The sequence below is a fragment of the Vombatus ursinus genome, unplaced genomic scaffold (genome assembly GCF_900497805.2).
Source record: "Vombatus ursinus unplaced genomic scaffold, bare-nosed wombat genome assembly UNPS02014782.1, whole genome shotgun sequence".
Lineage (NCBI taxonomy): Eukaryota > Metazoa > Chordata > Mammalia > Diprotodontia > Vombatidae > Vombatus > Vombatus ursinus.
The window spans coordinates 998559-1012595 of record NW_020954560.1 but is presented as its reverse complement, the minus strand read 5'-3'; the positions used below and the strand labels follow the sequence as shown (position 1 = coordinate 1012595).

General features: G+C 44.3%; 1 protein-coding gene across 2 annotated transcripts in view; it reads left to right on the top strand.

The window, feature by feature from the left end:
• Positions 1–11306, top strand: part of ZNF697 (zinc finger protein 697) — a 44258-nt gene extending 32952 nt beyond the window's left edge. The window contains exons 3-4 of one of the 2 annotated variants that reach the window (XM_027866785.1): positions 6045–6305; positions 7847–11306. In XM_027866785.1, the coding sequence (XP_027722586.1) occupies positions 6080–6305; positions 7847–9252 (1632 nt within the window). In that variant the 5' untranslated portion in view covers positions 6045–6079 and the 3' untranslated portion in view covers positions 9253–11306. Of the gene's footprint in view, positions 1–6044; positions 6306–6429; positions 6590–7846 lie in introns of those variants that run through there. The other variant, XM_027866786.1, reaches the window with a different exon arrangement.
• The last annotated feature ends 2731 nt before the right edge of the window (positions 11307–14037 follow it).

The following is a 14037-nucleotide window of genomic DNA, read 5'->3' as shown; positions in this document are numbered from 1 at the left end:
CTAGGAATTGTGCTTAATGCCAGGAATACAGAAACAGCCTCTGTCCCCAGGAAGCTCACATTCAGATGGGGGAGGCAACTTGAAAACAACCCTGGACACACAAGATGTGTGTGGGAGTGTGTGGTCTACATGGGAGGGCATTATCTAGCAGTGGAGGGACCCGGAAAGGCATCTTGCCATGGAAGGTTGACTCTGAGCTAAGTTTTGAAGGAAACTAGTGGGGCAGAGGTGAGGAGGGCTAGAATTCCAGAAGAGTGTTCTTTGTAAGGACATAGCCAGTTAGGTCTGGGTAGCTAGATAGTGGCCTAGGTGGAGGGGTGGGGGGGTAGGGAAGGAACGAAACTTGGAATGTTGTAAAGGCCTTTAAAAGCCTTAAGGAGGGTGCTACATTTTAATCCAGTGGAGGGAGCAAGTGAAGTTTATTAAGAGTGAGGGGGTTGGAAGAGGGTCTGGTCTTTAGGAAAATCAGCTGAGTGGAGGGTGGACTGGACTTGAGAGAGGCTTGAGGTGGGGAGTCCAACTAAATGGCTACTGTATTAATCCCCAAGAGTGAGGTGATTAGGGCCTACACCAGGTTGGCAGTTGTATGGAAGATCCAAAAGGTACCTAGGAGGAGGGAGGGATGTCTTGTAGGCAGAAATGATAAGCTTGGCCACAGTGACTTCCCTGGGCTAGGGAGCAGCAACCTTGTCAGGTTCAAAGTCTCTGGGATAGGTTAACCTTGGCTGATGACTTATTTCTAGAGGAGAAGCGCCCTTGCTCTGTACTTGCCACTGAGCTATATCCTTTCTGTCCTGGTGTCTGCAGCAGACGTCTCAAATGCCTTTAACCAGGAGAACCGTGGCCCAGAACTTGCTCTGCTGTCTGCACAGAGTAACAGGTGGCAGAAATAGATTATTTTTGCCTCTACTGCTGGGCACTCTTCACATCAAGCCCATATCTTGGAAATGGCAGGCTGAGGGCAGCCATCAAAGTTTGGGAGCCTGTGGTGTTATTGTAATGTGTTTGTTTGTGTGTTTGTTTTACACAATTCATGTGCTGGTCACTCCATGAGGCATTTGTTGTTGTTGTTGGGAAAGCAAGGTAAATGGGGCCAAGCCTGATTTGAGAGAGCAGAAAACCTGAATAAGGAATGATAGCACTTAGCACAGAGTCTGGCACAGAGAACATACTTAATAAATGTTTGACTGACTCACTCACTCATCTACTGCTGTCCAGTGGGAACATGCAGAGATATAGGAGCATACTGAGGATTCCTGTCAAAGGCGTTATGGTTTCAAGATGCTGTAGACCTAGTATCTAGGTGGCACAGTGGATAGAGCTCTAGGCCTGACCTTAGAAAGACCTGAGTACAAATCCGGCCTCAGACACTTCTAGCTGCTTGACCCTGCACAAGTCACTTAACTCCGTTTTCCTCAGTTTCCTCATCTGTCAAATGAGCTAGAGTAGGAAATGGCAAACCACTGCATATCTTTGCCAAGAAAAGTTGGACACAACTGAAATGACTGAACAACAACAAAAATAATACATACTAGATGCCCAATACATTCTTATATTAAGCACCTACTATGTTCCAGGCACTATGCTAAGGGTTGAGGATACAAAGAAAGGCAAAAGGTAATCCCTGTTCATAGTCTTGAGTGGCGGAGAAAACATGCAACTAGGTACAGACAAGCTATAGACAGAATAAACTGGAAATAATCAATAGAGGGGAAAGCATTAGAATTAGGAGGGATCAGGAAAGGCTCCCTGTGGAAGTTGGGATTTGGGCAGGGACTTGAAGGAAGCCAGGAGGCAGGGATGGGGAGGGAGAGAATTCCAGGCATGGAGGACAGCCAGTAAACATGCCCATAGTTGGAAGATGGCATGTCTTCTCTTGTTTGAGGAGCAGCAAGGAGGCCAATGTCATGGGATCACAGGGTATGTGGAGGGGATCAGTCTCATAGAGCAGGGATGTCAGACTCGCTGCAGGTGGCCCGCAGAACTCCCAAGTGCATGCAGCCCAAGCCCCATTAAGCTGTAATTAAATTGTAAACTGAAATGTTTAACAAAGTAGGTGAAAACACAATACAACTAATCTGTGGTTTTCTGAGTCAGTATACCAGCATCGGGGGAATCTGTTTCTATTTGAGTTTGACACTGCTGCATAGAGTGTATGAAATAGAAGATGTAAGAAGATTGGAAAGCTGGGGGAAGGGGCAGGTTGGAAGGGCTTTAAATGACAAATAGAGTATTTTATATTTGATTCTGAAGATGATAAGAAGCCACTGGAGTTTATGGGGATGGGGTGTGACACAATCAGACCTTCAGGTCTTTAGAAAGATCACTGTGACAGCCGAGTGAAGGGTGAATGGGAGCGGGAAGAGATAAGTCACCTCCGACTCTTTGTGACCCCATTCAGGGTTTTCTTGGCAAAGATACTGGAGTGGTTCGCAATTTCCTTCTCTAGCTCATTTTACAGATGAGGAAACTGAGGCAAACAGGGCTTAGTGACTTGCCCGGGGTCACAGAGCTAGTGAGCGTCTAATGCCGGATTTGAACTCAGGAAGATGAGTCTTCCTGACTCCAGGCCTGGCACTCTATCCACTGCATCACCTAGCTGCCGCTAGCTGTCAGAGGATAGAAGGGGGCTTATATGAGAGATATTAACAAAGGTAAAAATCAAGGTCTTGGCAAAAGATTGAATATGGGGTGGGGGGAGTGTGCATGAGAGAGAGTGTGAGGAGTCCAAGATGACACCTCGGTTTCAAGTCTGAGTGACTGACGGGACAGTGGTAGGCTCAACAACAAAAGTGACGTTAGGAAGAGGGAACGTTTAAGGAAAAGCTAATGAATCCAGTTTTGGGCTTGTGGAACTTAAGTGATCTACTGGACATCCAGTTGGAGATATCCATTCGGTGGTTGGAGATAAAGAGACTATGGGTCAGCAGAGACAGCAGGGCTTCATAAGTAGATTTTGAGAATCATCAGCATAGTGGCAATAACCAAGGGCAGCCGATGTCACCAAGTCAATTAGTATAAAGGGAGAACTACAACAGAATCTTGTGCAACACCTACCTTTCGCAGGCATGACCTCAATAAAGATCCAGCAAAGGAGACAAAACAGAGCTATCTCATATGGAAGAGGAGAATCAGGAGAGTAGTGTCATGAAAACTTAAGAGAGAAGAGGGTGAGCCTGCAGTATCAAAGACTGCAAAGAGGCCAGAGAGGACGAAGATAGAGAGGGAGAAGAACTTAGATTTGACAATTAAGAAATCATTGGTAACTTTTGGAGAGAGCATTTTGGGTTGATTGAGGTTGGAAGCCAGATTGGAAAGCATTAAGAAGAGAGAAGAAAGGAAGCAGAGGTACATAGCTGTTGTACAGAGGATTTTGGAAGGAATGTAGTGTCGAAGAGGAGAAAAGATAAGAATCAAAGGCTAGCAGAGAGGGATCAGTCAAGTGAAGGTTTTTTGAGAATGGAGTAGACATAGGCAAGTTTGTAAGGCATCAGGCAAATGGCCCTGTCTACAGGAGGAGATTGAAAATAAGTGAGGGTGGAGATGACAAAGGGGGCCATGTGCTGGAGAAGATGGGATGGAATGGGGTCATTTATGCATGGGTTTACCTTGGGAAGGAGAAGGGCTGCCTCATTTTGTGAGATAAGTGAAATAGTGGCAGAAAGCCTCTGGATGATGGGAAAAGTAGCCTGACCCAAGAATCTTGTGATTTCTAGGTCTGTCACTGACTTGCATTTACTCTTGCTGAGATAACTTCCCTAAGAAGTAACTGGGTGGGGTTAATGCTTTCAAGTCCAGTGAGGTGTAAACTGTTGTGCCAATCTGTATAAATACTAGCTATCATTATTTTTATTAATTCCTATGTTTTTATTTTACTCTCAATTCCTTCCACTCCCAAGTTTTCCTTGCTCCATTAATCATGGCCTCCTTCTCTTTTATATCTCTTTTGCCTTTCCTTCTTTTAATTAGACCTTGCCTTCATACTATAGAATTACTTCCCCTTGCCAAAAAGATTTTCCTTGCCTGTTCTTTGCTCTCAAATTATCATCTTGTATCCTTCTCCTCTCCTTTACTGCTAGACTTCAAGTAATAATACTCTACACCAAAGGTTCCCAAACTTATTTGTCCCCTTTTCAAAAAAAAATTTACTGAGCACACCTCTGGAAATCTACTTTTTTAACCTTTAATGATTTTTTTTCAAAACTTTGCATCATTTAAAAATTGTTTTAAGACATCTTAAATTTAATAATTTATTGTAAATTTGTGGGGGGTTTTCCCTGCATTGAAATTTTAGTGATGCAATATTGCATCATGTAACCACATAGTATCATATTATAAAGTCATTACACGCATATATTTTTGCTAATGCATGCTGGACTTCTTGATGCTACGAGCAACACTTGCCTGCCAACACTTGCTTGTTAAGACCTATCAGCGGACTTGACCACTGTTGCGTTATAACTTGCATTTTGTGTGTTTATTTGGAAAATAATGTAATCACTACAACTTTAACTCTGTTACACAACAGATGAAACATGTACAAATGGTTTTTCAAAATTTCTTCTCTTCTTTCCTTATGCTCCCACACCCTTATTTTTATTCAGTGCCCCCTAATTGCACTGAAGGCTACTGCAGCACCCCACCATATCATACCAGCGCCCTCCAGGAGGCAGTGTCCCCCACTTTGGGATCCTGTACTCTACACTTACTGCCCCTACTTCCTTAACATCCTTGATGTCTGGCTTTCCACCTCATCAGCACCAAAAGATTTTTCCCAGTAAACTCATCCAAAGGTCTTTTTTTTACTAACCTCATCTTCCTTATCCTCTCCACACAGTGCTTGTATCATACTGCATTTTCACACTTCTTCTACCTCTCTGACGCAAGTACTCCCTGAAGATTTTGTCTTGGACACTTCTTCTTTTCTCTCTTTACATTGTCTCGTTTGGTAATCTGTTTTGGTAACTTTTTCCCAGATACCACTCCCATCTTTCCAACTTACTGCTGGACAGTTCTACCTTGGTGTGCCACAGATCCATTGTATCCAAAACAGTTTATCATCTTCTCAAGACTGTGTCTCATCTTCTCAACTTCTCCATTTCCCACCATCCCCCCGGTGTCCCAAACTTATAACCTTGGAGTCATCTATTATTATTAATTCCTTCTCTCTTCCATATGTCCCTCCCCTCTTCTCAGTTTCATAGCCCCATTATTATGTTTTGAATCCATTGTGGCACTTCATTCCCACTACAGCCATACTTGCTTAAGCCCTCGTCTCTTTTCACCTAAAATATTAGATTCTTAGCTAGACCGATTAGTCTCCCCTCCAATATATTCCTTCTCCCATCCATCCTCTGCTGAAATGATGCCTGAATGTTCTTCCAAAACATCTCTAGGGTCATGTCATTTTGCTATGCAAAAACCTTCTAGACTTTTTGTTGTTTACTGAATAAAGTGCAAACTCCTGACTGGACTCCAAGGCCCACCGTGATCTGTCTCCAGCTTACGTCTCCAATATATTCTCAGACTATTCTTTGTTACATACTGTACATTCTGGCCTTATTCCGTATCTCTATCTGGCCTATCCCTTCCCTGTGACTTTGCTCACTTTTCCCCAAGTCTAGAATGGACCTTCCTCTCTGGCCCCTATCTTCATCTGCTCAGGACAAACCCAGACGCCATCTCTTCCAGGGAACTTTCCCTCACACTCTCCCTTTCCTACCTTCCTTTTGCCTGGAACGTGAGCTCTTCCTCCTCACATTCCTAAAACATTTTCCACACATCTCTCCTTTGCGCTTTTCTTAACCTCCCTCATATTATAGTTATTTACATATTTGATCTCTTCCTATCATCATTAATTTGTATGTTCCTTGAGAGCAGGACCCATGTTCTATCTATCTTTGCATCCCTAGCACACTGCCTTATGCACAGTAGAGTCTTAATCAATGTTTGTTGAGTTGTTGAATTGAATTAATGAAATCCCCCACAAAGTCATTTAAACCTTTTATTTTTGTGTGTTTGTGTGTATTTTCGTCTGTGAGCAGGACTCTCTGATCAGTTCCTGGCCTGGTTTTCCTGGATGGAACAAGAGGAAGAACTGGGTGTGTCTGAACTCCAGGACTCAGGGGACAGGGGGATGGGCTCAGATATCGAGGACTCGGAGAGGGGGATGGGTTCAGACCTGCAGTACATGGATGAGAGAGAGGACGACTCGGAGGAGAGGGAGGTGGGCTCGGACCTGCTGGACGAGAAATTCAGAGAGGAGAACTCAGAGGAGAGGGAGATGGTGACAGACATCTATACAGGTGAGGAGTGCATTATATGTAAAGCTGGAATTTCCGTTGAAGCTGCCCTGAGTATGTTCAGTTCTAACTCCTCTAGTATTGTAACCAGCAGTTGCATTAGGTGTTGAATGAGGCCTCTGGGGGAGACTGAGGCAATATGGGCTACAGTACCACCAACATGCTGTGGAGACCCAGCTTGGCATCTCCTTCCGTAACACCTGGATTCTGCAGTTTCCTAGCCCTTTCCAGTGTCGGGCCGAGAATGGATCCTTATCCTCAATCCAGACCTGATTGAGGTGATGCTGGTAGGTATGGGGGAAGAGCTTTGAGTGGAAGGAAGCTGTGACTGCTTCCTAGATGGAAGGGGGTACGCTTTGCCTTAGTCTTCATAAGTTTGTGTCTTTGAATACTGGCTGGCTTTGTTACCCCTCCTGGATTCCCAGGGTATGGAAGTAACCAACATATCTCATGGCTGGGATATTAAGATTATGTTCTTTCCTCTAACCCACCCCCAGCCTCTTCTTCCAACCCCTACAATGCAGAGAGGCATGCAGCTTTTCCTAACTGAGCAGCCTTGGCCTTAATTCTTGTAATACCTTCTGCTTGGGAATAAGAAGCAAGAAGCTGGATGAAATCTGGCCTGCACCTCTAACGTGGGCCTTTAGCTTTGCTCTTTGTGTTCACTTTCTAGCTCTGTTCTTCCCCCATGGATGTAGCATTTTGCAAAATATGCTTCACAGTCATGTTTGGTTTTGTAATGATGAGGTCAGTTATGGGAAGGAGACAGTTGCCTAGGGTAAAGTTGCTCAGCCCCATGATTATGCTTACCAGTAAGCTTATTTCTCTCTCTCCACCTCTCCCTTCCCCCATCTTTGGGGGTGAAGAATTGGAGGCACAGGAGCGTGAAGTGACTTCCCCAAAAGTCACCCAGCGTGTGAAGGCCAAAGACTTGGGCTTAGATTTTTTTGGCTTTTCAATTCCCTGATTCTTTGCTTGGTTCATTGAGACATTACATAGAAGGACTAATTGTATTTTGCAAAGTGCTTGGTACTTCCCATGGCTTATTCGTCTGTTATGGTTGAGTGGGATAGTTGTATTTTCTGATCCTCAGTGTTGGGACTACCTTGGAAAGGTGTGGAGAGGCTTTTTGAATGGCCAGCTTCTTCCTCTGCCTGGAACTCCCTCTCTACAGCTGCTCCAAGAGCCCAAAAGAGGAAAAATATAAGTTGAGTGTCCTTTAGTTCCCAGGGAGAGTGCGGGGACTCTAGGGTGGGTGGGGCATAGCAGTTATGCAGCATGACATCACCTTGATTGAGTGGGATGGAGGACCTTTCCTTGGGTCTCATTAACAAATGACGCCAGTCTTGTCTTCCCCCAGGACCTTCTTCTAAAGGATTTGATGGGAGGTTGATGTTGAGAATAGTACTCTGGAGGCAGGGTTGAGATGGGATATCATGCACATTTTTTGAAGACGAGTGTTTGACTTTGTTTAGTTTTACCAAAAATTCCCCTAAACTCAAAAGAAAAATAAATCCTACCTGCATTCTTTTTTTCCCTAACAGATGACAGGCTGCTCAGTGAGGGAGAAGAGACAGCTCTCCGTGAGGAAAATGAAGATGATGTGGAAGATCCTGAGGTGGTTGAGATGGGGATGTTCTCAGGACTCTCTGAGTCAGAGAGCATAACCCAGAGTCCCAGGGAAGAGGAGGAGAGTGCTGGAGAGAGCCGACTGGAGGAGGAAGAAGAGACCCCAACCCTACCCTGGAGGAGACGCCTCTCCATAGGGAAGTACCACCGGGAGGGCAGCTCTGGTCAGCACCGTTTCCATCCTCTCCATCACCCAATGGCTGTAGACTTTGGGGAGCTCAACAGTTTGATGGCTAGCATCATGGAAGCCCCCACCATCTGTTCAGATTGTGGTGAAAGCTTCAGCCCAGGCACAGCCTTCATTCAGCACCAGCGCATGCATCGCCTGGCCCAAGCGGCTGGGGTGGCTGGTGTCCAGCCTTATGGCTTTGCTTCAGAATGTGCAGGAGTAGTGGGTATGGTGGGTTTGGGAGGTACAGGAACCTTGGGCTCTGTATTGCCCCGGACCCCAGGAGAGAAGCCATACCGATGTGGAGAATGTGGTAAAGGATTCAGCCGCAATACATACCTAACAAACCACCTCCGCCTGCATACAGGTGAACGCCCCAACCTTTGTTCTGACTGTGGCAAGAGCTTCAGCTGGCGTGCAGACCTGCTCAAACACCGACGTTTGCACACAGGGGAGAAACCTTACTCGTGCCCCGACTGTGGGGAGGCCTTCAGTCTCAGCTCCCACCTTCTGAGCCATCGGCGGGCCCACGCTGCAGCCAGCGGAGCTGGGGCAGCGGTGTTGCGACCCTTTGCTTGTGGGGAGTGTGGAAAGGGTTTCATGCGGCGTTCTCATCTGGCCAACCACCAGCGTATCCACACTGGGGAGAAGCCACATGGATGCGATGAGTGTGGCAAGCGCTTTAGCTGGCGTTCAGACCTGGTGAAACACCAGCGCGTGCACACCGGAGAGAAACCCTACATGTGCTCTGAGTGTGGGGAGACGTTCAGTGTCAGTTCCCACCTCTTCACCCACAAGCGCACTCACTCAGGTGAGCGCCCCTACGTGTGCAGTGAGTGTGGCAAGGGATTTGGGAGGAACTCACACCTGGTGAACCACCTCCGAGTACACACTGGGGAGAAACCGTTTGGTTGTGCAGAATGTGAGAAACGCTTCAGTGACTTCTCTACCCTCACCCAGCATCAGCGCACCCACACTGGGGAAAAGCCCTATGCCTGCGTTGAGTGCGGCAAAAGCTTCATCCAAAGCTCCCACCTCATCCGCCACCGCCGCATCCACACTGGAGACAAGCCGCACAAGTGTGCCAGCTGTGGGAAAGGCTTTCGCTACAAAACCCACCTGGCCCAGCACCAAAAGCTGCACCTCTGCTAGGACCAGCAGGGAGTGGTGTGGGTGGGGTTTGGAGGGGGGGTGTAGTTAACCATTTTGGGAGTAAACGTGGGAAGGGCACATATTCTCCTCCAAAACAGGGAGTCCCTGAAAATTGGAAATCCTCTGAGTAGGCTTTTGGAGTAAAGTTGAGGGATAAGGCGGAACCCAAGAGCATCTCTTGGGGACATTCAGGGATGAAGGGTTGAGTAGGGGTTTTTTTCTAGTAGTGTTCTAAAAAATTCCAGGAGTTTTGTAATTGCCTCTTTGCTCCCTCTCATGAGAAAAGGCAGTTGGAGTGAACCACCCAGTCCTTTACTGAATACAGCCTTTCCAAGTGGTTGTTTTAGGATCACCAAGAAAGGGGTTGGGGGTGAGGAGAGGCAAGAGAGAAATATAGTATTGAGAGGGAAGGAGTGAAAATAGGATAACAGCAGATAGGGTCTTAAATCAGGGAAGTGTGTGGCCCGTACCATGGTGAAGAGAGGGAGAGATAAAAACTACAGGAAGGGAAATAGAGGCAAGGACTTGTTTCCTGGTTTAGGATCCTCCTGTTATAGGTGCTCTAATTAGTGGTCCATCTCCATCCCCTCACGACCCCCTACAACCACCTACAAATACTTCCCCTTCAAATTTGTCTCTTAAGCCAAGGAAAGGAAAGTGTCCCATTGGGACTGTGGAAGGGAAAATTTCATTTTCTCCACCCATCCCTTTTTCCTCTGGGCCATATTTAGCTGCTATTTTGAGGCTTCGAGGGAAGCTAGGGTGGAAAGTAGCACATTTGAAGGGAGAAGTGTCTGTAGAGAGGAAGCCTCTTTATTACTTGCCTTCTGCTTTGCTTCCAGTTTTCTGCTATCCTCACCCAGTCCTCATGGAAGCCATCTCCTCTACCCCATGTACCAAATATTCCCATCCTCTGTCCTGGAGTTTGAGTGCTAGGTCCATGATTTATATTATATTAGACCACACACGTGTGACTTTAAAAAGAAGGGAAAACAGCACTAGTCTGGAATTGTGGGGTGGTTCTCCCAGTATGGTGTACTGCTTGCTTCCTCATGTAAACATCAGATAGTCTTTGCAGTGGAAACCCAAATGGCTTTTTCCACTAATTTTGCTGACCCCGTCTGAGGATTTCAGGGAAGTAAATACATCGAGTCCATTGTCCTTCGGTTCCTGTCTCATTTTGCTTCTCGCTTCCTACCTTCTTCATTGAAGGTGAAGGAGAAACACTGGGCTTCAACCTCTCCCCAATCCAGCTTTCCTCCATGGTTAATTCACAGAAGAAATTGGAGGCTGTTCTCTAAAAGAAAATCTTATTCATGGTATCCACAGTAGGCAGTGGTTGGGGAAAGTATAAATGCAAACACTTACCTAGCACCAGCAAAGACTGCATCCTGTAGGTGCTGATAAGAATGCCAAATAGCACTTTTGTACTAAGAAAGGTGCGTTATCATTTTTATTATAGCCACTCATCACATTGCTGGTGAGATCCTTCAGTATTATGGCCTCTATCTTAAAGAAGACCATTGAAAACTGGTCTAAAGAGAGGCTTGAGAGTGTCAGATAGGTCTATTCTGGCCTCTTTGCTCTGTGTTTTGACTAGTGGGGCAATTAATTGTTGCCTAAAGGGCTGTTTCTAAATTCCTACTTGTTGGGAAAAATTAGGGCTACTCTAGAAAGGAGCGGGGAAGGTATGCCTTCTTTTGTAACACTGGCCTTTGTTAGCCATGTGTTAACACTAAAGGATTGTGGATCAAGGGTCCACCTTGAATGCTAGAGTCCACCAATTCTCCCTTCTCTTCCCCAGAAAAGCCTTTAGAATAGGAACAAGAAATAAAATGCGGCTTCTGAGCTAATACCCTGTATCTCCCATGGACCTACTTCACAGACAGACTCTGATTGGGAATTCCAGCCTGGGGGAAGGAATCTCCAAAATTGTCATTTCGGCTCTTTACAATGGATTTCCTATGAATTAATATGGTCAGGAGCAGCTAGGTGGCAGCGCAGTGGATAGAGCATTGGCCCTAGAGTGAGGAGGACCTGAGTTCAAATCCAAGTTCAGAGGCTTACTAGCTAGCTGTGTGACCCTGGGCAAGTCACTTAAGTCCCATTGCCTCCACAATTAAAAGAAAAAGAAAAGAAAAAGAGCATTAATATGGACAGTTCTATCCTGGGAGAACTTTGGGGCAACTATAGGAAAAAGGCATGTTTACACTGCTACAAACAAAAAAGATCAACTTAAAAGGCATTTCATTTTTAATTGAATTCTATTGAGAATTCTGGTCTGTTACACATGCCCTGGTGACTTTGTACCACTTAGGTCTCACAGATACAAATGAACATTTGAATTGTGAGTGTAGTTTTAGAATGCATTTTTCTCAAAAAACAAAACAAAGCTAGGGATAAAAAAGCAAAACATGTCCAATGATTATCTTGACTTAACGGTCTAATTTATAGCTTTAAGGGGGAAAAAAAAAACTTCATTTCTGGATACCTGTTGGTTACATTGCTTATTACTATTTAGTAACAGGCCTTCTTGATCATGGGCCATTTCTCCAGTTTAGGAATCAAAACATCCTTATGCTTCTCTTTCTAGCATTAATATCTCTGTTTGAAAGGAGGTGGTCAAAAGATCAACTCCTATCTCCTTCTCTGGGAATTTTTTTGGGGGGGGAGGGGGGAAGGTAGGGAAGAGGGAATAGAGATATTGGAAATTTATCATTGAAATAAGTTAGGGGGGAGGTTGCTTTCTCATTTACCTATACTTGTCTCATTCCCATAGAATGCTGTTTCACCCCACTTTAAATAAACAAAACATTATAACCAAAAGGGGTAGGGTGGGGTTGGGGTGGGGCAGGGACAAAGGTGTAATAACTTCTTCCCTCCTGATTGATTCTATCATGCAATCGATGGAACCTTTCAGGAACTCATCTGTATAGAGTATGCCTACACTCAGTCCTCCCAAAGTTTTCAGTTTTATGTCTCTAGCTTTCTTCTAGAATATTCTTGAGCATATACCCTCTTTGTGGCACCCTTGAATGTGTTAAGCAATATGAAAATAATTATCAATCCATTTGTCACCACAGGGTCACATTTTTTTTTTTAAATCTGGATTCCTTAGTTTGCTCAAGTAGTTTTGACTGAGATTAAGTGTTTTTTTTTTTTTTAAATTTGTGCATGGATTTGGAAACAAACAAGATGAGAATTTGTACCAGTACTCTAAGCCCGCCAGGAGCTGTTGCATAGCCCCTCTGTGGGATCTCCAGCTTCATCAGAGGCTATGCATGTGTCATTTAAATTAAGAATTTCTTTTTTAGACAATCTGAACTGTCATTTTTGAACTTGTGCACATTTGAATGCAGTGTAATTTGTGAAAATGATAATTTAAAGAGATTCAGGGTAACAAAATTTTGTGTTTTGGATGGGGGGGTGGGCATGGAATTTCCTCACTGTTTTCAGGTTGTTTTTATTTAATAATGGTTTTCTGGACAATGCTCTGGTATTTGGCTACCAGTACAATGTATTTGTCATTAAATTGGTAAGATGTTGACCATGTGACTCTCCAGCTGCAGTATTTGTCATTAATAGTGCCTATTTGGATCAATCCAGATAAACCTGTTCTAAGATGCTCAAGAGGACACCATTACTAACAAGTAGCCAGTGCTTTGGAGGATTCCAAAAACATGTCATTCAGTGTCTCACTCTTGTCGCAAACAAATGTGGAAGAGAGGATAAATGCTAACTGAGTTCGTTCAGGTCAACAAATCCATGCATTCACTGAGCCCCATACTCTATATGAGGCACTCCACAGTATCCAGGTGCAGCAAAGATGTCCTTTAAACTCTTATAGAAGGCGTGTTGAATATTGAATGACTGATGTTCATTTTTTAAAGATCTCTTGTCTTTTACTGTAAGAATTGATTAGGGTGAAAATGATCCCAGGAAAAGGAGTCCACATTGTGCATGCCTTCCTTAGCCATGACCTACGATCCACGAACTTCCTTTTTCTGAATTATTTTCTCTTCTTTAGGCTTACAAAAAAAAAAGTAACTACAGCCATAGTTTTCTGATATTAGAAAAATCTCATAATCTAGAGAGAATGATTTATTATTCAAGCTAATAGTGTGAGGTTAGGCCTCTCCAAAATGAGCCAGTCCTCTATGTCAGATGAGATGAACTAGGTATTTGAGAAGTTAGGAAGGGACATTTTCCTACCAACCTCAAGAAAACTCATGAAAAGTTTTGGGGTTGGGGATGTAGAGAGAGTGAGGAGTGGTGGAGCCAAGGAAGAATGATATGCTCTGTCTCCCTTTATTGGTAAACATTTTAATGCTCGACATGAGATCCCAACGAAACTAGCCAATGTTGGTCAATTCTAGATCCAGGTTGAATCCTCCTTTGTGACAGAAAAAAGCAATTCAATACTCTCCCTGTAGTCTGATGATCTGTAAAGGCTCTGGCCTTAGTCTCCCTTCTCCCCCCTGTGGGATAGGAGGTTTTGCTTACCTCTTTGGGAACTTTAATATATGAGTGAATCTTTATTTACATTGTTATGGTTATTGCGTATATTCTTTCAGTTCAGCTTTGCTCAGCATCATTTCATATAAACCTCGTGTTTCTCATTTCTTAATTGGTCATTTTATATTGTACAACAATATTGTATTTATATGCTATAGGTTTGTTAGCTATTCCTCAGTTGAATGACACCCACTTCCTTTCCAATTCTTTGCTATAACAAAGAGTGCTACTATGAATATTTTGGTATATGTTGGACTTGTGTTTCCATAG